The 26,651-nt window shown below is 41.9% G+C and overlaps 3 protein-coding genes across 5 annotated transcripts; all 3 read left to right on the top strand.

Annotated features, from left to right (window-relative positions):
• The first annotated feature begins 4,618 nt into the window (after positions 1–4,618).
• Positions 4,619–5,324, top strand: s100b (S100 calcium binding protein, beta (neural)). The gene is made up of 2 exons (XM_061067254.1): positions 4,619–4,762; positions 5,175–5,324. The coding sequence occupies exons 1-2, from the start codon at positions 4,619–4,621 to the stop codon at positions 5,322–5,324; spliced, it is 294 nt and encodes a 97-aa protein (XP_060923237.1).
• A 2,055-nt stretch (positions 5,325–7,379) lies between these two features.
• LOC132996799 (small cell adhesion glycoprotein homolog) lies at positions 7,380–10,205 on the top strand. Of its 3 annotated transcripts, none has more exons than XM_061067162.1 (5): positions 7,380–7,455; positions 7,539–7,608; positions 8,085–8,190; positions 9,124–9,165; positions 9,364–10,205. In XM_061067162.1, the coding sequence occupies exons 3-5, from the start codon at positions 8,097–8,099 to the stop codon at positions 9,576–9,578; spliced, it is 351 nt and encodes a 116-aa protein (XP_060923145.1). In that variant the 5' UTR covers positions 7,380–7,455; positions 7,539–7,608; positions 8,085–8,096; the 3' UTR covers positions 9,579–10,205. The 3 variants fall into 3 exon arrangements, with proteins under 3 accessions (XP_060923145.1, XP_060923143.1, XP_060923142.1); XM_061067160.1 differs by having other exon boundaries at positions 7,539–7,636; XM_061067159.1 differs by lacking the exon at positions 7,539–7,608.
• Positions 10,206–11,315: 1,110 nt separating this feature from the next.
• On the top strand, positions 11,316–17,104 carry gucy1b2 (guanylate cyclase 1, soluble, beta 2). Its single transcript, XM_061067379.1, has 17 exons — positions 11,316–11,324; positions 12,217–12,290; positions 12,384–12,478; positions 13,382–13,542; positions 13,717–13,816; positions 13,916–14,088; positions 14,183–14,279; positions 14,545–14,648; positions 14,736–14,837; positions 14,960–15,053; positions 15,133–15,329; positions 15,406–15,529; positions 15,611–15,759; positions 15,877–16,023; positions 16,346–16,500; positions 16,619–16,839; positions 16,947–17,104. The coding sequence occupies exons 1-17, from the start codon at positions 11,316–11,318 to the stop codon at positions 17,102–17,104; spliced, it is 2,160 nt and encodes a 719-aa protein (XP_060923362.1).
• The last annotated feature ends 9,547 nt before the right edge of the window (positions 17,105–26,651 follow it).

Here is a 26,651-nt window from a genome sequence, read left to right as displayed (position 1 = left end):
CCCTCGTGCTCATTTGTTTCATAGTGCCTTGGAATAAGTTATTCATTTCAACCAAAAGTACTGGATGCCAATTATTTTGCTTTGCCTGACATTTAAAAACTTAGGTAATTACACTAATGATCAGTTAAATCCCTTGTTTCTCCCCACACAAGTAAAAGTGTCTGTGATGAGGTTGAATATGTGTTTATATCATAAATTATACAAGTTTCTAAGTAATACAATTTAGTTTTTCAACATCTAACCTTGGTACAAAGTGGAGATACCTCCCCTCAGTTTGCAGAGTTGTTGTCACGGTTCAGTAAAGATCAGATTCTGAGATTTAATAACTTGCCAAGATGAATGTTGTCTTGTAGCGAGAGAGTGGAGGAGACAGAAAGTCATCCACCCCGCCCCTGAGACCCAGGCAACAACGGACGACCTTCACAAATCACCACAGTGGCTTGATTGCAGCCATAACTCAGAGCAACACCCAGCAAGGTAACACTCCCAGCAGAACTGACCACTCACAAACCACTCTCCACCTCGGTGTCACCCAGGTTCATGTCAGTTCGCTCGCCTGCTGCAGTGTGAACAAGCAAAATGAGCCCAGATGGGATTTGGGACTTGAATGACAGATTGAGGATTAAGCTGTGATCAGCAGCCAGACATACGCTTGCTTTGCCAGGGAGTAGCCCAGTGGAGGGAAACACCGGCCAGGACGGGCACGTGTTACCACCTGGCACAACGTCAACAGGGCTCGCTTCAGTCACTTTCATGGCCGAAGCCAGGAAGAAGGATGTTCACAGGAAAATGGCAGCAATGGTCAAAATATTTGAATAAATAAATAAACAAACACTGGAGTATAATTCTGGTTTTACTTTAAATTACTGCCATCATTCACATATTAATATCTAATCTCCCTAGTTTGACTGTCTTGTAGCGCCACCTTAAGGTCACATTTTCAAGTTAGATAGTCTTGTAACTTAATTTTTCAAGTAGCAACAGGAAGTGAGAAAACAATATTGAGCAAAACTGAGTACTAAAGTAGAAGATGCATTTTTTAAAACAATAAATGCAGATGTTTAATGCCGAGTTAAACATCTGTTTCATATTTCTAAAGCAGTAATGAATGGAGTTTTTTAAGAACGAGCCAGAAAATATATGACAATAAGGTTGTCCTTATTCTGCATTTAATTTTATTTGATGTTTAGTAGGATTATGTTAGATTGTGTTTTCAAATTGCCCCCTAGATGAAGAAACGAGGAATTACAACACTAACCTTGAAGGGGATACAGGAGTAAAACCTGCGTCACATTACGATACTCAGGATTAATTTGACCATTTTGTTGAGTAAATTGAGGCAAAGTTTTCAACTAGAGTCAGTTTGTGTTGAAGAATTATTGTTACTGTTTTTATGATCTTAATCTCAATGAAAACACAATTTTATATTGATGTTAGATGAGTTTGCTGAGAACTTCATGATGCACTGCTGCCATCTAGTGGTCATTTAGCACTATGACAAGTGCTGGAGAAACAATCGCTGGACACTATTATAAATATACATATCTTTATATAAATATTTATTTCCTTTAGTTTTTTCCCTTCCAGAGGGACTCGAAACTCCTGAACTGCCAAAAGTCCCTTGTGGAATAATGAGGATTAAAGGTCAGAGGTCACGACCTCCTTGATGTTAGAAACAGAAGAGCGAATTTAAGAATGAAAAAAGAAATCCTAAAAGAAAAGGGAGAGAACAATAACACCAGTAACCTCTACATGTGTTTGTGTGTGTGTCTTCCTGTGTGTTTTTCTCAGGTTGACCCATGATGCCAGGCGGTGACTCAGCGGCCTGGCAGACCTTCTCCAGACCAGCGGGAGGCAGTGACTGGTTGCCACGGTGACGGATGGGTTCGAGGAACCTGGCTGGCTCTGTGGACGCCCCGGGGCGTTTGAGGACGCCATCTCCCGGGAGCAAGTATGCCGAAAGAGACACAAGAGGAGGAGAAAGAGACGGGCACTGTGAAATATCGAGGTGTAAAATGTGTCAGGGGTTTTTGTTGGGGAAACTTTTTATTCATTGAAAATACCTTTTATTACCTCATTCACTTGTTTTAATTCAACCTATGGATCAACTTCTCAGGGAGAAGATGAACCAAATTGAACTTTCTTATATTTTAATATAAAAACACAATCTCTTCCTCCTACCTGTGGTGGTAAGATAACACAAATATAAATAAAAACAGCCTTTATTGACTAAAGTTAAAAAATGAAAAATAAACCTTTTTTATAAACCCCAAAACTATTAAACTTCTTAAGCTTTGTGCATAAACATTATATTCTAAATTAAACTATGTCACAACTGTGTCTTGCGTTCAAGTCTTGTAATATTTTTAACAATAATATTACTTTTAAGTCAAATGCAAGGTAACTCTTTTGATCTGTTATTGAAACCAATTCATTCAATTTGACACCAGTGAGACCGATTGAGGAGAGAGAGACATGATGGATGAGGCTCTCTCGCCCCTCGGCTGTGTGACTCCAGATTTCGGCCCGTCTCCCTTGCACAGAGTTTCAGTGTTTGGAGCAAACAATGACACACAGTCAGTAATCATGCGCGTGAGGAGTGAATGTATTTATTATGGGACAAAGAAACAGTTTATCGTGTCATAAATGGAACTGTTCTCCAGACTGAAAATACAGAGTGGATGGAGGTCAGGGAGGGCGCTGGAATTCAGCACATTGACACACACACACACACACACACATATAAACAGTATATGTGTATTTTGAGGCATTGGGGCCACCATAGAAAAACTTGGCTGGATTTATCCAAAAATGTGTTTCTATATTTCATGTCCTTTATGCATAAATTTAAGTTTCACATTGTTTTCTTTGTGTGAAACTCACCAAATTAAATTGCATTTGTAAAAAAGCATTTGAGTTACTATCCCTAGATACTGAATAAACATAATATAGCTCTTTTTCAAAGCTCCATATGTTTGTTTACAGCAAGAAGCACCGGGACAACTGCACTTCAGCCCATTTGGCCGGAGCAGCAGTGTTTGTGAGCATTGGCCACACGTCTGGGCGACTCCAGCAGTGAAAAGGCCGTCTTCATTAACATGCACGACCATCCACTTCCTCTGAAACGGGCCTTTGTCGCCCAGCAGATGCTGCGACACAGGGAAACGAAGCCAGAGCCGGATCACAGGGGGACGCAGGTGGAGAAATGCACAGGGAGGTGTTTGGCACCTTTTACACTTGTTATGTCCGTGTCATCGAATCTTAGATCACATCAGAGGTGCTTGGCAAGGGTTTGTAAATGCACTGTACCTCAACTAGAGAGTACCTGCTGCTCCTAGGAGTCATTGGGTTAAATTTTTTAACATTTCCCCTGTATGATTTGGTGGGTGGAGCCACTGTCCCGCTAATACATCCTCTCGACCAATCACGATGTTTCACCTTATTCAATGAACTTATCAGGAACTACCTAAAATGATAGAAACTACGATGATGTGCACTTTGACTTTTTAGTTTGACACCTGTCCCACCCATTGACATGGAGGAGAAAGGGTTTAGGACCGATACACTGAGACCAGCCACCAGGGGGCGATGTGGATCATTTGGCTTCACGACATCGTCCTCCATCTTTATATGCAGTCTTCGATTGCCCTCAATTCATCCATTTCACTCATTAAACCCAATTAAAGTACCATGAGTAATAGAAATACTGTATTTTCTCATTATTAGGAACAGGGATTTTGTTATTGCACTTGAAGGATTTTAAGAATCCGATCAGTGCTGCAGCAGTGGAGTGAGGGGAGGTGGACGGACGGGATTGGTCAGCGACAGACTGGCTGACCTCAGCACCCCCACCCACCACACTGCCTCAGTATAAAGCCTGTGGTCCATCCTCAGCCTCGGCTCTCTGGATACGCAGCACACAGCTTCTGACAAGGCGAACCCTGAGGTGAGGTCATCTGCATCATCATCTAGAGGCAATGAGAGGAAATTCACTAAATATATTTGTTTTTGTGCCAATGTCTTAAGATTATGATTTATTTTAAACTTGTGATCAATCATCAAATAGTTTGTGCTCTTTATCTCATGTTTTTGAGAAGTGCATATCAAGTATTCTCAAAAGATTTGATGACTCACTTTGTTGAACTCTCATGTAGGTAAAACATGTCTTGATGGAAGAATTTGAATTTGTCAAAATATTCTTTGTCATTTATTCAAGATAATTTAAATTCTGTGTAATATTGTGTTTATTATTTTCAGTGTTTGGTACTTTTTTTATCTTGCAGCATTTAAGTTATCTAATAAAAAAACTAAGTTATTCAATTCTCTATACAGTGATATAATGAAATGGATACCACCTCTATGCTTTTGCTTTTTAAAAAAAATAACATCATGTTAGACAGTAAATTGTAACAAAATTATAGGAAGTAAATTATGGAAAATTATTTCCATGTAATATCTGTTAGAAATATGGTGCAATAAGATAATGAGCTGTTCCTAAATGGACATTAATCTCAGATAATTAAGAAAAAATTGGGACTTTTACCACTCGAAATTGCAGCAGTACAACAGATTTTTATTCTTTTATTCATTTCCATGTTGAAGGAGAGAAAAAGTCACAATGGCCATGACCGACCTGGAGACCTCCATGGCGACCCTGATCGCAGTTTTTCGCAAGTATTCGGAGAAAGAAGGAGACAAACACAAACTGAAGAAGAGCGAGCTGAAGGAGCTGCTGCACGACGAGCTGCCGGATCTGATGACGGTGAGAAGTCCGAGGAAACAGGTTTTAAATGAGCAGAGAGAACATGGAGTATATTCATAAACTAAACTAGTATGCAAACCCTTTAAAGAGGTTGAATTAAAACTTCACTGGAAACTATACAGAGCTATAATTCATAATGGAGTAGAGTTTGTTAAGTTGTTTAAGGACATAAGATGAGTTGATGACGGAAAGAAATATTTAAAAGCATGAATAAAAGAACTAAAGGACGGAAAGAAGAAAATAACCCTGATGATAGAAGATAATGTTAGTTAAAATACATTGAAACAACTCTTTAGTTGTATTTCTTAACTTAAATTGTATTTGAATTCAAGACATTTTGGTTAAATTGTGTAACTTCTATTAAAGCACAGATATCTATGTGGTATTTGTCCTGATCCTAACCCGTCTGCAGCACGTGAAGGACCAGGCCGAGCTGGACACCCTGATGGAGAGTCTGGACACCGACGGCGACTCTGAGTGCAACTTCCAGGAGTTCATGACTTTCGTCTCCCTGGTTACCGTCTGTTGCCACGAGTTTTTTTTCGAGCATGAGGACGAGTAACTAGGCGGTGACCTTGGACGGGATTGAAAGAGGGGGCTTAAGTAAATTGTTACAAATAAAGAAAAGAAGCAAGAAGCCCGGCAACGCAGAGCCTTCTCGACGCCCGGGCAAAACCTGAATCTGGGCTCTCTTTAACAACTTTTAGATAGTTGGCTAGTGAAGGATTAAAAATGTCTCTCTTCTGTTCTAGCAGTCAACCTTCATTTGAGTATAAAATCTATAAATGGCTAGCAGAATTTGGATGTGGCTAGTGACTTTTTTAATTCACCAATCATATGCGTTTACAAAATCTTAGGAGGCCATAACAGACGAGCCAAAACAGTCACTTTCTAGAGATCCCTCCGTGTGAGAGACCGAGTTGATTAAAAACACTTGATTGTCTTGTGGAAGTTTCTAAATGTCTTGTGAGTTTGAGCTGCTATCGCTGCTAATTTGGTAGAATCCGGTCAAAAATGTGAAAAGTGGCCGGTACAATTGCGAAATGGCTTGCAAGTTTCTTTCGTTAGGTAACTAGTAAACAAATAATGATTAGAAGCATTTCAAATGTTGAGTTGGCTGCTAAAATTATCCGAAAATGTTGCTTGTAGACTAGATGAGTTTTTCCTCCAGCTGTGATGCTTGTTAAGAGTTTGAATCCCGTAGAAACTGTCAAACAATCTAAATAAACTCTCCATGCAGAGAAAACGTAGCTCTGAATGTGTTAATCAAAACAGTGTGGATTAGAGAAGTCTCTATTGTGATGTGAAGATGGACGTGTGTATTGAAATGTGCAGATTTGCTGGTTTGTTTGGACGTTGGCAACATGATTAAATTATCAATGTGTCACTGTGAGTTTGTCTTTGTGGGATGAAGCTAATGCTCATATTCAAAGGATTCGTTAAAATCATAAACTGAATAAACATGGACGAAGCGTCTCCACTTTTTCTGCTGCTCTGTAAAAAGATAAATATAAAATATCCACTCCACACAAACAGAATTCAGAAAGTTCCTCACAACTCATTTTAGCAAAGAGATGAATGATTGGTTCTTAATTGCTCCAATTTAGTTTACTTTTAGATTTGATTTTTTAAAGAAGTGGGTTTGAGGCATTTTCCTATTAAAGTCTGCTTTTGATAACAACATTTGGAACAAGAAAGTGTGACATTGCTTTGCCATTAGTCAACAACACTTTAGGGGCCATTTCCCTTGTGAGCACATGTAGGGGGATTCAAACATGTGCCATGAATTACTTTTACCCGGTGACGCCACATTTACAGCCCAAATATTAGAAGTCAACCACAGGCCTTAAGGCAACAGCAGATCATATTCCATCTTTTTCTTTATGTTCCATGCAACCACACTAAAACATCCCTGAGAGGTGAAGGGAAGTTCCTGTCTCTTGAACCCAGAAGTAACTCTATTCGGAGGAGAGGTGGGTGGAGTCGAGAACCCTGCACGCCCACCGACACCAGCGACCTTCTCCCATTGGATGGTACTTTCCACCAATCTCTGTGCCCATGCCCCAATGCATGGTGTTTTGTGTATTTGATTCTAAATGGACCATAATGTAAAAATTTAACATGAACATTGAACTTATGAAGAAATAAGTGAGAAGTAGAGTCGGCCCTGAAACCAACTGGAGTCGCCTACTACTGGTCATTTGTGAAAGTGCATGAAACCAGTTCTCTCTCATACAATTTATTTGCACAGAACTTCAACCACATGTCCTTATTGAATTATTATGTCCAAACCAATGGAATCACACATGTCCCTTCGGCCTCCACATGTCCCCAAAATTTAGACACAGCCATATGTAAAAACAGCAGCATGCAAAACTATAACTACTATTAATAACCAGGCGGAAGGAAATATGTTTAAACACACACAGGGTAGTTTGTGTGTGTGTTGTACAGCGTATGATGTCAGAGGCGTTGCCAGCTGCACAGCTTCAGACATCTGCAGGCTGTTTAGCATCAGAGGGGGAGTCAGCCGCACGATTGGCCGACAGGGGAGCGGAACTGGACCCTGGGGACTGACACCACACCCATCTGAGTGTGTGTGTGTGTGTGTGTGTGTTGTACAGCACATGCTTCCTCTTCATCTTGTTGTTCTTCTTGGTGAATGAGGAGCTGCCTGCAGATTCTCAGAAGTGGTAAGTTCTTCTTTTTTGACCTGTTATACAGATTAAAGTTTTATTGTTGTCTTTTGTGATATTTTACTTGATGCATTTTGCAGAACAAGCTCCACTTCAGATCGACAGCCACTTACAGCTGCTGTATCTTTGTTTCTACTTTGGTCACATGAAGTAATGAGTCAATAAAGTCATCTTTTCAGTTAAGAATTAGAGCAGACTTATGTAATAGGAGATGTGTAAGAGGAGAGGAAGTTCTATCCTCTTTTGTTGTGGTAATAATGTTTTATTCTGGCATACAGAATACAAATCTCTGTGTGTTTTGGTGCATTCCACATTTGTTTATTGGTCCCGATGTGCAGCTGTGAGCAGCTGGATGACAGAAACAATCTGTGACACTTCTGATCCAGTTGTGGTGTCGTGATGCAGAGGCATCAACCCAGGGAGCCGTGGTTAAATTTCCATAAAAACTGATCATTTTGGAATAAATGTCTTTTGCTTGAAAGACAGTTTTGTTGTTTACCCTCCCCTGACAACTAGTTGTTGCAGAAGATAAATGTTCATGGTGCTCAGAGGATGATCCCCAGACTTGTCCTCTCTACCAGCAGTCACTCTTTCACAGTCGTGCCAATAAAGCTGTTTCTGTTCAGGTTGATGTCAGCATGAACGCTTCCACAGCTTCAGTCCCAATGGTTCCAATGGGGTTGGTAACCCATGCTCCTACTCCAGAGGCTGTGACCAAGATGCTGATGCAGGGTACGTTCATGAGCGTTCACGTAGACGACCTGATGTGTTGTGAGCGTAATTTACACACAACTGCAGAGTACTGCTTTGGAGTTATCGGAGTATTTGATGGACGAATGATATATGGTCAGACGTGATGCGTTAGCGTACGTTCAGTTAAAAGTAAGTTAATCTCTGGCCTCGGGGTTCAATAAGAATATGTTCTGTAGTTTATAATCATGCTTCAAAACAAACCAACAGGGGTGATTAAAAAAAACCACTTGAGTACCATTTCATGCATTACACTCTTTAAATTATTTAGCATTTGCATTGATTTGTTTCTAGAGTTTCTTCTTTTATCAGCTTTTAAAAAAAATTCTTGGGTTTCAGTAAAGTTCTGATTAACTCTGTCATCAAAATGTGATCAGAGCAGAAAGTTCCAACTTGATGTAAACACACACAGGGTTTCTGGCCCAGCTGAGGTGTGTTGAGCAGGGAGTGTCTTATCAGTCTTGTGCCAGAGAGGAGCATGGGAAGGAGTGACGCCTCCAGGGTCTGTTGCCGTGGAGATAAAGGCCAACACACCGATACCAGCTGGTCCTGGTTTCCACAGCAGGGCCGGAGAACAGCAGTCTAGGGCCCGGCTTTAGTTTTACACCTGAAAAGTATATTTCTAGTATCGAGGAGCATTTCTGTTTCCCCCAAATATAAACTCTGCTGAAGGAATCTTATATTTTCAACCTTTTCATCTCGTAAAAATTTCCTACACAAGTTTAACCTCCTGTCCAACTGTATGATTTATCACTTTTGAGAAGCTGTTTGATGGTTTTAAGTTCAGTTACAAAAAAATTGCAACTTGTCGACCCAATTTTTATTGAAACAAGATGACGATGGTGATTTAAAAGCTGAATTAATGAATTAAAGCTGATTTAAATTCTACGTTGAAATTCAATTTTTGTTTTTCAGACGTCAACTCAGGCAATGGAGAACTTGCAGCCTTGATTGGAGGTGAAAGTTTAACTTCATATTTTATCTACTAAATAAGAAGTATTTTGTATTCATGAAACAAGGAAAATCTATGTAATTCGTTGCCCTTAATGCAATTTCTTTGTTTTCATGCCTCTGTATTTCCTGTTTAATGTTGTTAGAGATGTGCATCGATCTGATTGTCAGGTTTTTATGTTTTCTGTGTTTTCCTCCTTGCAGGGATCGTGGGTGCGGTGCTGCTCGCGCTCATCTGTGTAATTGCCGTGTTGATGTGGTGCCTTTCCAGACATAAAGGCTCATACATCACCAACGAGATGGACGACGATGACGATATTGATAACGACGACGAGGAGCCTTTCTGCTCCGATATGATGCTTCAAGCCAACAAACCTCTGATGATCGATGAAGATGAAGAAAGTAGGATGGAGACTTGATGGGAGCAGTCAGGGACAAATGAGTTTTTATAGCTTTTTTATAGTTGTGAGAAATGTAAGGTTTTAATTTACATTTAAATTTGCACTTTGATGCCACCAATTGCCAGCAATTTAATTTTTATTATATTTATTGGAATCCAAGGCTAAATTCACTTTCCTAACCAACATTTCTAGTTTATGTTGGTTCTCAGTCCTCCAGATATTCATCACTGTGAGATACTTTCAATGTCTACTTTGGCAGAATAACTTTAAAATGAACTTGCACCCAGAAATCTTCAGGAAACTCATTCACCAGAGAGTTGCACGTTGGAACCTCCACCTGCCACCAGATGCTGCTGTTTTCTCAAACGTGATAACCATCCATCAGCATCTTAACTCTTGAGTGCCGGTGTTTTTTCCCACCCTGGTCATATTTGTGATCATATTTTAAGCTCTTAACTAACTGCAGACTAACTAAATGCTGACTAACATACAACTGTCATGAATAATTTCCAGGAAATAATCCATACCAAGAAATGTGTAAACATTTAGACCAGAGAGTTGATGGCAATTTTCTTAGTTATTAAAATACCCTGTGCATCTATTTACATTTTTATAAGAATAAAGTTCACACGTTTTGATAAATTGTATATGGTGCCTGTGTGTGATTTATAAAATGTTGCAACTCTGCCATCTAGTGGGTGAAATAGAGTCCTGCACACTTGATTTTGTGCAGGACTCTATTTCCTTCAAGTCTTCAAGCATTTACTCTTTTACACAATATATTTAGAGTATTTCTAATGGTTAAAGATATTAAATAAAGGCAATGGAGTGAATTAAAACAGCTTAAACTGTTAAACTTTAAGTGTTACATCGTATTAAAGATATTTCATGGTACAGGTCAAAAGAGAATTTTTTTTAAAAGGGGAGTGTTTTTGTTCTTCTTTGATATAGTAAGATAATTAAATGAAGCAACATCATTAAAAGGTGTCAAGTTCCAAACAAATTGGAAGATCACAACAAAACCTAACTGACTAAATTATCTTCTTTAGTCAAACATAATAAAAAGTGAGCTAAAGTCCAACATCTCTGCCTGTTCTTCATCTGTGAGTGAGAAATAAACCACTTTATATACCCACCCACTAAACACATACGAAGCTTCCTATTGGATAATTGTGTCCGTCAGTCATCAAGCTGATTCGTGTCACCTGTGGCTCCACCTGCCTTCACTTTGGCAATAATCATCAGTTTCATGTTGTGGATCCTTGTCAAACTGTAGCTTTTACTAAGTTTAATTACATTTTATTTTGTTGTTTTTATATGCAACCTCATGACTCTCCTCTTTGTTCAGTATAAAATAAAGCAGGAACTAAAAAAAAAAGGATATAAATATAAAAACAAAATGCAAGGAAGACAACAAGGCTTGTGTCTGTTTTAAAACAACAGGAAGCCGAACAAAAGATCCACATAGAAATCAAATAGTCCACAAAAGGTTTCAAATAGTTGGAACACAGAAGTCCTAAAAAAAGCCTCCTCCTCCAAATCATATCAAAAGTCATTTAAAGCTGATCCTGCCATAGATACCAGCTTCAGCCATCGAGGGGAAATAACTGACACTGGTTATTCCCAATTTTGTTTATTTAGTAGTGAATTTGGTTTGGTTTTTATCAATTTAAATCTATTTGAATGAACATTATGCTCTGACGTCTTTTTCACATCTCTCCCTCAGGATGTAGAACCAGTTAAATATCAGACACGATGATGACAGTCAATTTAACCAACTCCCACTAAACAACGGAGCAACACTTGACATCTCTGCCTCCACAACCACCTTTAAGTAAGCGTGTAGAAAGTGACAGGCTACGAGAACGGGTGGGAGTTGAGCTCGCCACATGTGAGGTCGAGCGAGAGAGAGACAGAGCTGTGTGGATTCTCTTCTACATTTGCTCCTTCGTGGTTGTAGAAGTCAGAAAGGTGACGGCAGATACAGAAATGGTGAGTAGCTCCTATTGCCACAGATTAATAGATGTGTAATAATCTGAATTAAATGGTTATTTAGGCAAAGATTTAACGTTGCTGAAAATGTTGGTGTTGCACTTTTTAATTCAAAAGTCTCCTTCAGTGTAAGAGCGTAAACATTTCATTATACAAGGGTGAGCAGTGACACAGTTTCCCACATACTTGGTTGTTACAAATTTAAAATGCAGCTTCTGAGAAATTACTTTAAATATTGAAATGTGATACAAGCTGTTGTTGATGCTTGGGAGGACAGTTAAGTGGGTTGTGGTATTTGACAAGTTGCACCCACTGATGCATTTTGTGTGTTGATAACTTACAAGTGCTATAAATACTGTCTGTTTACACAATCTCTATTCAAAATACCAATTATGAAATAAAAAATGTAAATTCTACACTTTCCAGGGCAAATAAAGTCTTATATATTAAGTTTTATTCAGTTATACAAAATTACAACAGTACGTTAAACACAGCATGTGAACAACAAGTGCATATTAGACAAACTAAAAGCAACAGTTTTATCGGAGATTATTTACTTTGTTTTTAAGGCCTTTATATTATGTAAGTTGTGAAGACATAAAGTCTAAAAGCTCATTAAACAGAATGTGAAACTAAGCTAAATAAATGTTTGTGTTCTCTGCAGTACGGGTTCATCAACAGCTGCCTCCAGTCCCTGGTGATGGAGCGATTCGGCCAAGAGACGTGGGACAAACTGAGGTCTGCACATGGATTATAGTGGAAAAGACAATTGTCATGATGCTCAAGACGTTATGCTGAGATGCTGTAACGCTTGTGCATGTTTTTGCGTAGCTCTCTACCCGGGGTCCAGGACACCTTCATGACGTACACGGTTTATGATGATATCCTGACGCTGAGCCTGGTGGGAGAGGCCTGTTCACTGCTGGGTGAGAGTTCAAACTCCTCTGTCCATGAGAAAGTTTGATTTAATGGTGTCGCTATGGCTCTTATCCAGTATCAGTTTTCTAGTTGTCTAATGATTTTGTTCTTTAGTCTGCAGTCGACCTGGACCATACTTATGTCATTTATCCATTTGTTCCATAAATGTAGGAGCTGTTGTATCTGTTCTCAAGTACAGCATCTCATATTTATTCTAAAAAATGTTTTTACACTTTAAAACAAAGACAAAATTAAAGCATGTGCAGTGGGTGCTCGAGGTGTGAAAACTGCTCGTCTCTGTTTGTCTGTCGGGTGTTAACAATGTCCCAGATGAAATCCAACAGGTGTCGCCCAATGGACATTTATAAAACTGCCTCAACACAGAGGGAGAATAAAAAAAAAAAGACGTCACTAATTAAACAGTGCTGCAGATGCATGATCAGACTCCACCGATCTGACCCGGTTTGATCTTTGCACAGCAGAGCCGCTCCAGTATTGGCTACACATCATGCACGTCTGTTATGGTTTATGGTTTGGACATAGACAATTACTCCAGTTCAGAAGTTCCTCATCACATTCACACACTTGGCAGCTGCAAACAGCTTTGTGCTTGACACATAAATTATTCCCTGACACATATGGATCACGTTTGACAGACACATGGATGGATGGAAACACCCGGACCTCTGGGTACAGATTCATAAAACATAACAAGGATTGTTTATTCACAGAATGTCAACAGCTCCTCCTATGGGTCTGATTATCTGGACTATACATCCTTTTGGGGAATAGGCTGTAATTGAATATGTGCTCAGCACCAGCGCGTTAATGAGACACACACATGTGCAGAGGGAAGCCAGAGGACAAATTGATAAGTGCAACATGGATTTAATTTGCTTGTGTGTTTCCAGGTGTCTCTGCGGACGTGTTCCTGAAGCTTTTCGGAGAACACTTCTTTGTTTTCTGTAAGAAAGCGGGATACGACACCATGCTCAGGACACTGGGGGGAAATCTGTTTGATTTCATCCAAAATCTGGACTCTCTCCACAGCTACCTGGCTCTGTCCTATCGGGTATGCACGCGTCAAGTCAAAGCTGATTTGTGGAGCACAACCAACATTGACAAAAGGGCTGTGGAGGCTTAAGATGAAAAGAAAAGATATGAAATATAAAATGCAAATTATAAAGGTCAAAAATTTACAAGTTTTTGTTTAAAGTGTTACATTTTCATAACTGTTTTTATACAGGAAATGAATGCACCATCTTTCCGAGTGGAGATGACAGATGACGGGAATATGCTGCTTCACTATTACTCGGACAGGAAGGGTCTGCACCATATTGTGCCTGGTAAAAAACAATATCTCACATATATCTGCATCTGATCTTGTATGGAAAAAAGGAGTGTCTGTTACTCCTTTTCATTCTTTTGTGTCCTTTCTGCTGCAGGCATCATGGAGGCGGTTGGCAGAGACCTCTTCGACAGCGTAGTGACCATGGAGGTTCTGAACCAATCGTTGGAAGACGAGCGGACGGGGAAGAGGGAGCACGTCGTGTTTCTGGTCAAACAAACCAGCCGAGCCTGCAAAACCTCAGTCCAGGTCTTCTGCAGTCACAGAGAGGCGAGTGTAGATGTTCTGTCTTTATATGGAATGTGTATATCATGTGTGTTTCTGATTCTTGGCCCACTTATGGTATGTGTGATTTATTCCCCAGGAGGAATTCTTCAAAAGAATGAGGGACAGATATGTGTCACTGGCCGGGAAGAGGAGCAGCTGGGACCTGATCAGAGCATTGGCTGTCTCAGTAAAAGGTCAACTCCATATGTTTGTTCTTAGAATTAATCTATTAAACAAAAACAAGCCGCTCTGATTGACCTTATTTTGTAACCTGGGCTGGAGAGGAGGGCTTAGCAGACAGATAATCAGTTGAGTAAACAGCTTTGTGCAAGACATGAAAAACAACTACATTAAAATGAGTCTGCTGATGCCTGACGGGAATTGAGTTATGTTTACAAACAATATATTAAGAGTAGATTACCTAGCCACGATTTAATTGGTGTTTGATTTACTTCCTAGGCAGCCACCAAAGCACCTTCACTCCATGTTACCCAGACAAGCTGTGGATGGAGGAGAAATCTTTCTGCAATGCTTTTCCCTTTCATATCGTCTTTGACAAAGATGTGAGGCTCCATTCAACTCTGTGGAAGTACTGGAACTATATTTATCTATTATATTAATCGGCTTATTGTCTGTTTGTTGGTGAACAGCTGAAGATAAGGCAGACTGGCGTGAACATACAAAAGTTTGTTCCGGGTCTTCAGGCCAGAGATGCTACACTGGACCAATATTTCATCATTGTACACCCACAGGTAAAAGATGCTATTTATCTAAACCAATATGGAAAATATAGATCTCCTCTTCCTCCACCTTTACAATCATGAAGCCAGAAATATCCTGGGTTTGGGAGCTTTGAGTATTGTCTGTCCTCCAGGTTACCATCACCATTGAGAGCATCAGGAAGTTCATCAACAGTCAGTTTGTCTTGAAGAGCTGCAAAGACACAAACTCCAGCCTCCAACTAAGAGGTGACCCTGCACAACAACACATAGAAGAAATGTAAAATAAAATCTAAATGCGTCCCCCCTGTATTCATGTAATCTGCAGGTCAGATGTTGTGGATGGATTCTCTCGGCTGTATGCTGTACATGTGTTCTCCGAAGCTGAGGAGCCTCCAGGAACTTCAAGATGTGGGCCTGCACCTGGCAGACCTGGCCCAGCACGACGTCACCAGAGACCTGGTTCTTCTCAACCAGCAACGTCTGGCTGAGATGGAGCTGACCAACCAGCTGGAGAGGAAAAAAGTAGGACAGCAGTTTTTTTGAGATAGAATGATCTCTGTGGTGTGATGCACTCTAAAATCTGAATGTGTGTCCATAGGAGGAACTAAGAATCCTGTCTCGGCACCTTGAGGCTGAAAAGGAGAAGACAGAGACTCTGTTGTATGCCATGCTTCCACGTCATGTAGCCAATCAGCTCAAAGATGGCAAGAGCGTGGAGGCGGGTAAGTTGGTCGGCAACAACCAAGTTGTCCTTATCCTACATATCCATCTGTTGCTACGTTAAATTGTTTTTTCTTTTCCAGGGGAGTTCGAGGTGTGCACTATCCTATTCAGCGACGTGGTGACCTTCACAAACATCTGTGCTGCCTGTGAGCCCATCCACATCGTTCACATGCTCAACTCCATGTACTCCAGGTTCGACCGACTCACCAATGTCCACGACGTCTACAAGGTATCATCGCCCCTGTAACATTTGTTCTAGTCTTTGTTTTCAGCAAAATTACAATTTAGAGGGAACGCACAAGTAGAGTTGATTTATAGAATAAAAGGTTTCTTCACTTTCTAAAAGGTTGAAACTATTGGTGATGCCTACATGGTGGTGGGTGGCGTTCCAGTCCCGACAGACACCCACGCTTGCAGAGTGGCCAACTTTGCTTTGGGTATGAGGATAGCGGCCAGAGAGGTCACCAACCCTGTAACAGGCAAATCCATTCAGGTGAGTGGGTCAAGTGCTTTTTTAATCCGACTTGACAGAGCTGGGTATAGCTCTTGTTCCAGCCACATACAAAATAAGTGTATAAGATGTGTGATCTGACCTGGTGAAGTCATGCAACTGGTAACTCTCAGATCTCCTGTGAACCGATATCACGGCACTACTTTCAGTCCAGACAATGCTACATTGGTGGTTTGTTATATAATCCACTTGAGAACTTTACCTCATTAATTTCCACTCTCTTCAGGCCACATGGGACGTCCCATTGTTTTCTTGTTCTCCGGCTTGTATTTCTGTGCTGACACAGCATTACACTGGGTTTCAGATCCGTGTGGGCCTGCACACCGGCACGGTGTTAGCTGGCGTGGTGGGGGAGAAGATGCCTCGCTACTGCCTGTTTGGAGACACTGTTAACACGGCCTCCAGGATGGAGAGCCATGGGCTACCGGACCACATTCACCTCAGCCCTTCCACATACAGGTTTGTGTGTGTGTGCACGTATATCTTCTCCAACTGACTCAGGGATGTTTATTTGCCAAGCTGATTTCTTGCTGTCTGGGCCCACGCCTCCTCCCTCATCCCCTCATGCTTTCTGCAGTGAGCTCAGAGATACCGGGTTCAACATACAACAGCGTGGGCAGATTGAGGTGAAGGGTAAAGGCCTGATGACGACCTACTTCCTGCTAGGGAACCTGTCGGCTTCAGAAGACGACATCATGGGAAGGGACGCCGGGAAGACGTGTCTCTACAAGGACGTCCTTCACAGCCAGAGCGAAAAAGGTAAAGAGGAAGTGGTTGACATCATGCTCAGGATGGAGAGCTCAAATCATACTGCTGCGATTCAGGTTTAGAAGTCACACAAACACAAGGAATCTGACATATGGTTTGCTAATGGTTCACTAAACTTTTTAATGTCTTTCCTTTAGACCCTGATTCGAGAGCTGACACCCCCCCTGATGGATCCAGCAGCCTGCACGCCGTCACCCCCTTCGCCTGGGACATCAGCCCCCCATATGCCACCATAGAGAGCAGCATCCACACGCCTGAAAACAACTTCAACAGCAGACTCTGTGTTTTATTCTGACTAAGGGTCACTGAAGTTTGACCTATACAGATTCTGTCTTTATAAATCCCTTCTTGAAAATATTATTTTATGGAATCTTTTTCTAAAGTGAGACCTTGGCTCTTAGTTACATTGACTAATCCTATTTTCTGTTTATTGTCCTATTTCATCGTTGAATTTTCTCTGCCCATGGACCATTGGGTCATTGCCACCCAACCAAGGAGGTTATGTTTTAACCCCTACTCATTTTGGTGCGTTGTATTGTTTGATTCTAAGAAAGATTGCACATAAACATCTTCCTTGTAGCACTTTGTAACATTGCTATATGTAATAAATACAATAATTTAATATTATTTGTATTATATAACTGCAGATATAGCCTAAATTCTTCATGCAATTAATAACGTATGAAGACAGATAAACAGGCATTTGAGTATCTGCATTACAGTTGCCTGTGTCGATGTATGTGGAGATAACGTTTCATTGTTTTTTCTTTTTCTTGCAATAATTAGTACATTGTATCTCTCTGTGTCTGTCCCTGTTTATTAGCATGAAATTGCCTGTCCTGTGAGAGATGGATATCAGCACAGGGTCACTGATGATCGCTCTGCTCCATTTGCACGTCCATTTGTCTGGTACAGCCCACAGATGTGTTCACCAGATTAACTGTTTCACACATGTACAGAAAGTTTTCCTCTTTTCGGGTGTACCTCAGTAGGTTATTTCATTTTCAGCATGAAGGTCAGTCATCCCTAAGGTTATTACACCCCCATGTGGTGACTGGGCTGAAATACATATAAAAACCAGACGGACATCGAGATGAATACAATAATATTTCTATATAAACACAACACATGAGTGTGCGTGTTGGTGTGAGGATGATAAGAACCATGACAGGGTTCTGCACCAGGTCGGCTTTGTTTGAGCCACTCGTGGGTTGAGCAGTGAAAGTGGTTGCTTCAGTTGTGTGTTTCACACTCGCACACTTCATCAGCTCAGCAGCCCTGCTGACAGAGAGGGGCCAGGAGCGCTGCTTTATTAGTGTGCAATTTTAGAAATGACTTAAAATGGCACATAAGCACATGAGTAGTGTGGGTGCACGCACACACGCACACACACACACACACGCTCTGTCTCTTCACTGTAGTGGGTTGTATAAGATGATAATGGCTGAGCCAAAATAGGCCCACTTCAGTCCATAATGACACGTGGTGTGTGTTTTGTTGCAGAGGTGAGTAGACCATAGAGTTTCTTATGTAAGCACGTCGGCCTGAACAGATACAACCGCACATTGTTTCTCCTGCATGGAACAAGAAGTGCGTGTAGCTTCATAATGCGTGCAGCTCTTAAAGTTCTTAGAAATGCACGAGCATCCTTTTGTCACAGCAGTTGAATTAGATCAGAGACGCTGCTGGCCTCAAGTTTCAAAGAAAACATTACCTCCCGTCGGACGTGTTCATAAATTATTAGAAGTTTATAATTTAACCACCCCCCTCTATGACTGAAGGAGATAAGAGAAAACCCCCCTCTGTGTAATCCGGTACAGCTCAACAGCACCAGATTCTTTCCACCACATTTTGCAAGTTGAGGTTTGCCTACAACTAAGCGACTGTTGCCAGAGTTGGGATTTTTACTGAGAGAAACTGATGAGCTGAAACGTTATACAGACGTCATGAAGCATTTGACAGCAGTGGTTGTCCGTACTGGTTTGTTTTGGAGTATATGAACAAAGGACTCAAACAAATTGAAGAGGGAGAGAGGCATCAGTGACGAGGACAACGGGCTGCTGCAGGGTTGCGAGTGACACTTCTCCTTGAGCGAGATGTGATGTCACCAGGCGGCTTGGCAAACACCCAGAATAACAATTTGAGCCTTTTATTGGTGAAAAAGCTATAATGAACATTTCATGGACTGTCACTGGTGTCCCATTGACAAACTGCTGGACCAATTTCTAAAGTTTATACACCAACAGTTATTAAAAGCTTAAAATACTCAAATTCTCCTTTAAACTCGGCTTACACGTCTTTGGGGTTTAAAAGCAGCCCTGTATTCTTTAGCTGTGATGCTTCTTCCCGAGCAAGTGAAAGGGAACATGGGGAGGATGGTGTTGAACACATTGTACATGACCTTGGTTCTGGTGGTCCGTTCTATAGCTCATTGTCCAGTTAAGTGCCCGTGTCCTTGTTGGACTTTTCCACATCCCTGGAGAAGGTTGGCCTTTTCTCTTCTCTCCCTAAAATAGATCCCAATATCCTCTGTTGTGGCCGGATTCAGCTGCAGGTGGTTCCATCCATCCATTCATTATCTCCACTGAATCCGAGGGTGGCGGGGGGGGGGGGGGGGGGGGTATCCGATACCAGCTGACTTTGGGCGATAGGCATGGTGCACCCTGGCGGATCTCCAGCATACAGAGACTTCACACGCACAATTAAACTCGGATTAATCTGACCTCGATCTGCAGAAACGCAGATTAGAACAACACCCAGCAGATCAAATGATGACGTAAGATACTGTGTGATACTGAACAAATAAAGAATGGTCAAATTTTACACATAAAAAATGATTGTGAGAGCACCTGTGTACAGATAGAAAGCTCAGGAAAGACTTCAGTAGTAGTAGTTTGGATTGTCACTCACTTCCTTATCTTCCCGGCTCCCCATCTCTCACTCATGTTACAGATCTCGGGCTGGAGAAGAACTCCCTCGTCGGAACAGTATAGTATTTCTTTCCTCTTGTGGCCCCAGCCTGCTCCTATTTTCCTGTACGCTGGATTTCCCATTTATCATGCACCAAAACCCCACAGTAACTTTTTATCTGATTTCCCTGACTTTGCTGCTGCTGCTGCTGTGTTTGTCAAGCACGACAAAGTGATTATGTTTGCTGATTTTAATTTGCATGGAGATGATACAACAAATCCCCCAGCGAGTGATTCTCTTTTTTTATTGGTGTAACTGAAGTCATCGGGCTTGACACTGGATGATTCTATCTGTGATCACAGTAGTTTTTTATCTTTGATATCATTTTACATCCGACTCTCTCACACTTTAAAATGACGCCTCACTGGCAGTTAGTTTTCAGATGCTTTCTTCTTTTTCTTCTTCTTCTTCTTCTTCTTCTTCTTCTTCTTCTTCTTCTTCTTCTTCTTCTTCTTCTTCTTCTTCTTCTTCTTCTTCTTCTTCTTCTTCTTCTTCTTCTTCTTCTTCTTCTTCTTCTTCTTCTTCTTCTTCTTCTTCTTCTTCTTCTTCTTCTTCTCTCTGTGCTCAATCAAAGTGGGTCATCATCTTTGCATATTGATGACCAGTTAACCACTTTAATGATATATGTGCATCTGCTCTAGAAGCCGCTGCCCCTCTCCACATCGGTTTCTAAATCCGCCACATCCCCCCGGATAAATGATGACATCCACAGGCTGTATACGTGGAACACCGCATGCTTGTCCACTGCACTTAAATGAAAAGACTTGATGATCCTGCTGAATGAGGAATAATTAAATACGTGCAAACTTCTTCTTTTATTCATCTCATCGCCTCCAACAAACACAATCTTAGTTTTTCTTTTTTTAAACCTGCTGACACTCTGTTAAATAGACCAGCCTCCAGCATATAATCCCCACCTTTAGCCAGATTGTGATTGTGAGGATTTTTTCCATGTAGATAAAAAAATAAATAACAGAGTAAGATCATCTCTCATGCCCCCCAGCCTCACAAGCCCCCAGTCTTTCCCAGTTCCCTCAGTTTTTTCATACCATTTCCAATACGTATTCTCAAATTATATTTCCCAAATTACTTTAAAATAAAACATTTACATAATGGATCACATCTATCAGACTGTTCCTGCAGTGCTTATGTCCAGTCACTTTTTGAAAATTTGGATTCAAGTCCATATCCAGCCCCTCAATCGATAAGACCTTGAATAATCTTACTCCAGGGTGCATCAGAGAACTATGAACTCTGCCTGGAATCTTCGCTCCCTCAGGTCCTCTGCGCTGCCAGGTTGGTTGCACTTCTTTTCAGGCTGAAGAAAAATGGGGACTGTGTGTTTGCTGTTCTCAGTCCGAGACAACTAATTACAGTTGCAGTCAGACATGCACTGAACTCCGCAGATTCATCCGGAGGAGGTGCACGTGTGAACGCAAATGTCCGATTTAGTTAAAGTCCTTTAAATAAGGTCCATCCTGTGCATACACACACCTAATAGTGAAGTTGAAGTGCATCATCCCAGGCTCATCACACTTGCACATTTCGAGGTTGTAGTATTGACTAAACATTTTAAACGATGAAGCTTTTGGCAGAGGACGAGTGGCATGGGGCCTCATTAGGAGCTTTCTCCATGTTGTCATTGGAGTCTCCTGTACATAGCCAATCATAGAGTGTTCTCTCAAAATTGTCGTTGCTGTGGACTAATGTTATCAGCTGTTCTTGGATGCCCCTCAGGCAATTACCTACTTTACATTAACACAGACATTTGTCAACTGAGCAAAGATGGAATAACGGAATTACCACGACAAAACATGGATAATCCTTGTACACTAGAAAACATGGATCATAACGTTGGGCACTGGATTAAAATCAGCATTGGTTTAAAAATCAGCATTCTGTTACACTTCAACCTCGGGTGTTTAGTCTCATCAGGACCCCATATTGTCACTAAGGACTCAAGCCCTAAACCCTCATAGACCTATATGACATCAGCTGTTAAGTGATTGAGTGTGAGAGGCAGCAAGGGCTCCAAATGGTATTAATATAATTGGACAGCTCATTGCAGCATGTTATGCTACAGTTCTCAAAGCCATGGGAAGTGCTATCCATGGACAGAAGTCCTCTAGCTACATACTTCCATCATAAGCAGCCTTCTGTAGATCTCATGTTGTCATTGGAGTCTCCTGTACATAGCCAATCATAGAGTGTTCTCACAAAATTGTCGTTGCTGTGGACTAATGTAATCAGCTGTTCTGGATAATCCTTGTACACTAGAAAACATGGATCATAACATTGCAATGCTTTGTGGATGGTAGGACAGGAGGAATAATGAGGTGAGAAGGATGAAAAGACCAGCACACGGAGCACGATCCTCAACGGAGCCCGAGGGAATCACCAACACAGCAACACGCAATTAACCTCCACGGATGAGGGTCAGTGTCGCCTGTTTGCATCCCTTGTTTTACTTTACCGGAGGAATACAGTCTGAACATTGGCCAGCACTAGTGCACTGGGACCAAAAGGGAATTACTGTGGTAACTGTGGGAAAAATGAAATTGGATTTGTGTGAAAATTCATGATTCTTATCAGTCCCACAGACGGCACACTTGAACACTGACACAATAATCGCTGATCTGTGTGCAACCTGGACTTTCTTGACTCTGCAGGAAAGAGAGGATGAAGATGATGCAGCTCTTAAGTTCCTCCTCCTCCTCAGTCCTGGGTTTCAATCCACTTTACTCTGACATACTCAGTGTGATGACAGTAAATAGTTGTTATTACCTCAGCAGAGGAGGTAGTGTCCTCAGTCTGGATTTACGCAAAAAGTAACATTGCGATATAGCATGATATTCATCTAACGCTGCTACACACAGAGCATGCTTCCTGCACATGTGAACATTTTCTGTTTGTCAAAAGTTATTCAGATTTTTGGTTAAGGCCGCCCCTCCGAACCTCCTGTTGCAGTGGAAAACATCGAAACCGAGCAACCCTGGCATCATGTCATTTCGATCAATAATCCTACATGCAACTGAAATAATGAATAGGCTGTGTAACCAAAGTGACAGGTTTTCATCTTATTTCACCTTTCTTTTTGAGCTGTGTAGTTTATTAGTTTCATTGTCTATTCAGCACTTTAATCATTGTTTCAATTAAACATTTGTTTTTGACGGATCTAACTGACAGATCCAAATGATAGAGAGTGAATGTGTGACCTAGAGGCCCCGGGGCTGTTTCCCCATCTTGTTGGAAATCCAGCCTTGGCCCCAAGAAATGTTGGCATGTCACAGTCCATCAGCAGTTCCCCACAACACAGATGTGCAGTGGGGACATGTGATGGTTCGGAGAGGAGGCTGGTGGGATAAGGGCCTCATCTGCACAGTTGGCTCTCATGATGCTGGAAAGTTGGTGGGAGCAGCCAGTGCTCAGTGGAGCTTACAGCAGGCCACGATGGGTATGAAGGGTGAGTTGCTAGGCAACGCTAGCGCACAGAAGCGAGTGTGCTGTTGTAGCGGGCGCAAGAAGCTTGAAGTCAGTGCGAGGTTATGTCGGATTGGTGCAGGTTCACTGGCTGGGCTCCTACAGGCTTGAAGAGCTCCAGCACTCACACTGTCAGCCAAGAGGTCAGAGGTGACCAAGGGCGTGACCTTATAAATGGATGAGAGAAGTGGGTCTGCAAATCTTGTGCTAGAAATATGATTTTAACCTGCTACACAGTGCTGTATAGTATATACTTAATGCCTTACTACCCTAAATGTTGCTATTACATAACCTGTAGTAACTAGAGGACAGAGGAGGGGGTCGGCTGTTGCTCTCAACAAGGGGCGACTGGACTGATTGGATGAGAGGTCCGTTTAACTAAGCTGTTGTTGAGTGTACTTCACTGAACAACCCATTGTACTGGCTTTAATGAATAGCTTGCTTATTGGCACAAATTGGGCACTGGATTAAAATCAGCATTGGTTTAAAAATCAGCATTCTGTTACACTTCAACCTCGGGTGTTTAGTCTCATCAGGACCCTATGTTCGTCAGTGAGTGGGGCCACATTGATCAGAGATATTCAAAGCCCTAAACCCTCATAGACCTATATGACATCGGCTGGTAAGTGAATCAGTGTGAGAGGCAGCAAGGGCTCCAAATGGTATTAATAGAATTGGACAGCTCATTGCAGCATGTTATGCTACAGTTCTCAAAGCCATGGGAAGTGCTATCCATGGGCAGAAGTCCTTTAGCTACATACTTCCATCACAGGCAGCCTTCTGTAGATCTCTGCTCATCATACTTAGCCGTTCAATCAGCTCTAGCCTGCGGTCTATGGCATATCGTCCTCCAGCCAGCTCTTTACCCCCCAACTATTTCTCCCAACTCCCCCTGCATGTTTCTCTGGTGTGTAGATTGACTTCCTATATCCCTGCTTGGTTTCCTACACTGTGAAACATCTCGGTTTGAGGCATTTGGAAATCTACTTGTTTGAGAGACTGGGTTAAAGAAGGTTTGTGGTCATAATACACCAGGGAGAGAAGCAGCAGGGGTCTCACCATGTGGGGTGGTTGGGGTCTGGACCCTAGCTGATGAGAGTGGGTGGAACACTTCCTCTTTGTTTGATGCATTCATCCATGGACTTCATTAAAGATGAAGAAGCTCTCCATGAGATCCCCATCCCCTGCTGTCCACATTAACATAAGTCTCCAAGAGAGAAGGAGGGAGAAATTACAGGAAGGTTCCTTCTTCTGCTTTACAAGCTGCCGGAGGGAAATCTTCTACCGAGCTGTCATCTTCAGAGCCCTGGTACTCCCTCACCGGTGGCCTGGAGCTGTGTTAACGACAGGGGCATCTGAGGGGTGAGGCAGACTAGTGCACGACATTAGAGCTAAATAAGAGTCCTTTCATTCTATGGGTTAAAAGATGGCAGTTCTGTGTATATGGTCCTTTCATCCTGTTGTTATAGATGTCCTTTGTGTGAGTCGTACATGGCCTCAACTTGTCAATCTTACTGCAGATCTTGCATGGAGGTGACAAATCGGTGTAATCTGCTTGTTTCCCCTTCAACTGCTGCCTCGACACACAACAGGACAGTTTCCACACACAACTCTGGATGTGTACAATAATGTGAGCAATAGTGGAAGCGGAGTCAAGGGTAGTTTGACGATAGCTCCCTACAGAGAAGCGTGCTTGTCAATCACCCATCAGAGATAGCAGATTAATCCTTAACGTGCAAAACAAAATGCCAATGAAAAATGGAAGAAACAATGAGTAACGCAAGCTGGAAGTCAAGATAACTTGCAGACACGACAGCCTGCTGCCACCACAAGTGAGCAGTAAATTACAAAATTTATGCAAATAGGAAACATCAGGTCCTTTTGTAGGAAAGAGTACAGCTCTGAGATCAGATGTAAGGAGAGATGTACTTCCACGTTGGTGTCATCTAACTGATGTCCATGTTTACCTGTAATAGAAAAGGCGCTGATTGACTTGCTTGACACACCACTAGTGTGAAGGAACTCATACATATCATGGACCACTTCCGAGCATGTTGTTGCAGGAAGGAGCTACTGAGCATTGAATCTTACTTCATCATTTATATCTTAACTCCATCCTGTGGCTCGGGGGATGGAGCAGATCGGCCACAGACCGGAATGTCAATGGCCCCTGACTCCTCGGGTCTGCACGCCGCAGGATAGACAAGAGTAAAACATACACACAACTAACAGCCAATTAAAAAAAAACACACAAACACAGGGTTGTATTGCACATAAAAAGAGTTCTTGTCATCGTCTATAGATTGGAAGGGACCCATTGATTTGCCGACAGCTGCATCCTAACTCTACTTGTTCATCATTAGAGTCCAGCTCTCAGTTATGTAATGTTAAAGATTAACGTTATGGGAGCACCGACATGTATTTTTGATTTATTAAGCATCAGCAGGGTCTTTGTGCACAAATGTTTTATTAGCAGCACCGCGTGTGAGGATGCTGACTTCACAGCCTGGAGGATCTTTTTAATTAATTTAATACATTTTCCATGTCTCTGTGTGATGGGCGTGGATCCTCCACGGGTAGAATGACGCATCACCCACCCATCACCAGCAAGGACCACTGAGACTACCTATTGTGCACATGGATAACTTGGAGGCACAGCAGCTGAGGTGAACACGTACACTTTTCAGTGTTTTTTTTCCACCATATTTTGATTTAGAAACGGGACGCTGACTGAGATTAAAGCGCTGACTCAGCTTTAAGCTGCGTGTGTTCACATCCTTTCTTTCCTCTTGGCTCAGCAGGCCGTGCACTTTGAAAAAGTTCAGCCACACAACGCTAGACGGACAGCTGTTGTTTATGCACGTATAGCGTGAGCACCATATCTCTTCCCGCAAACATAGAGGGCGGATTGATCTTGGAAGATCGAGTTGCAGATTCTTACACCGGTGTTGTGCTAAAAACCGATCCATCAAAGAATAGAGCTGTCGGTGCACAGTGTTCTGCAGCCTGCACACAAATATTCATTATGCATGCTAGGGGTCATGGCTTGAGGAAATGTGTATGTTACATCTGTAAATGAAAGCATTGTGAAGAGTGATATACGTGTGGAGCCCGTTCACTCTGGCAGTATTGGCTGATTGTTTGAATTTGTTACCAGGACGACCTCAGCATGTGCGGTATGAGCTGATTGGAGCTCACACAGAAGAGTAGAGAGACATTGGGTCTGTGCTGTGGACGGGTCAGTGTTAGGCCTCGAGAGCCCCAAGGCACATGTCATTAACACACACTCAACACACAAACACAAACACACACACACGTACACACACACTCCAGTATCTGTTGGGTTGATTGGACATGATTTCCAGCTTATAGGCTATTTGCACAAAGCACTT

Source organism: Limanda limanda, chromosome 23 (genome assembly GCF_963576545.1).
Source record: "Limanda limanda chromosome 23, fLimLim1.1, whole genome shotgun sequence".
NCBI lineage: Eukaryota > Metazoa > Chordata > Actinopteri > Pleuronectiformes > Pleuronectidae > Limanda > Limanda limanda.
Note: the sequence above shows the minus strand (reverse complement) of the source record. Positions and strands in the feature narration are given on the sequence as shown.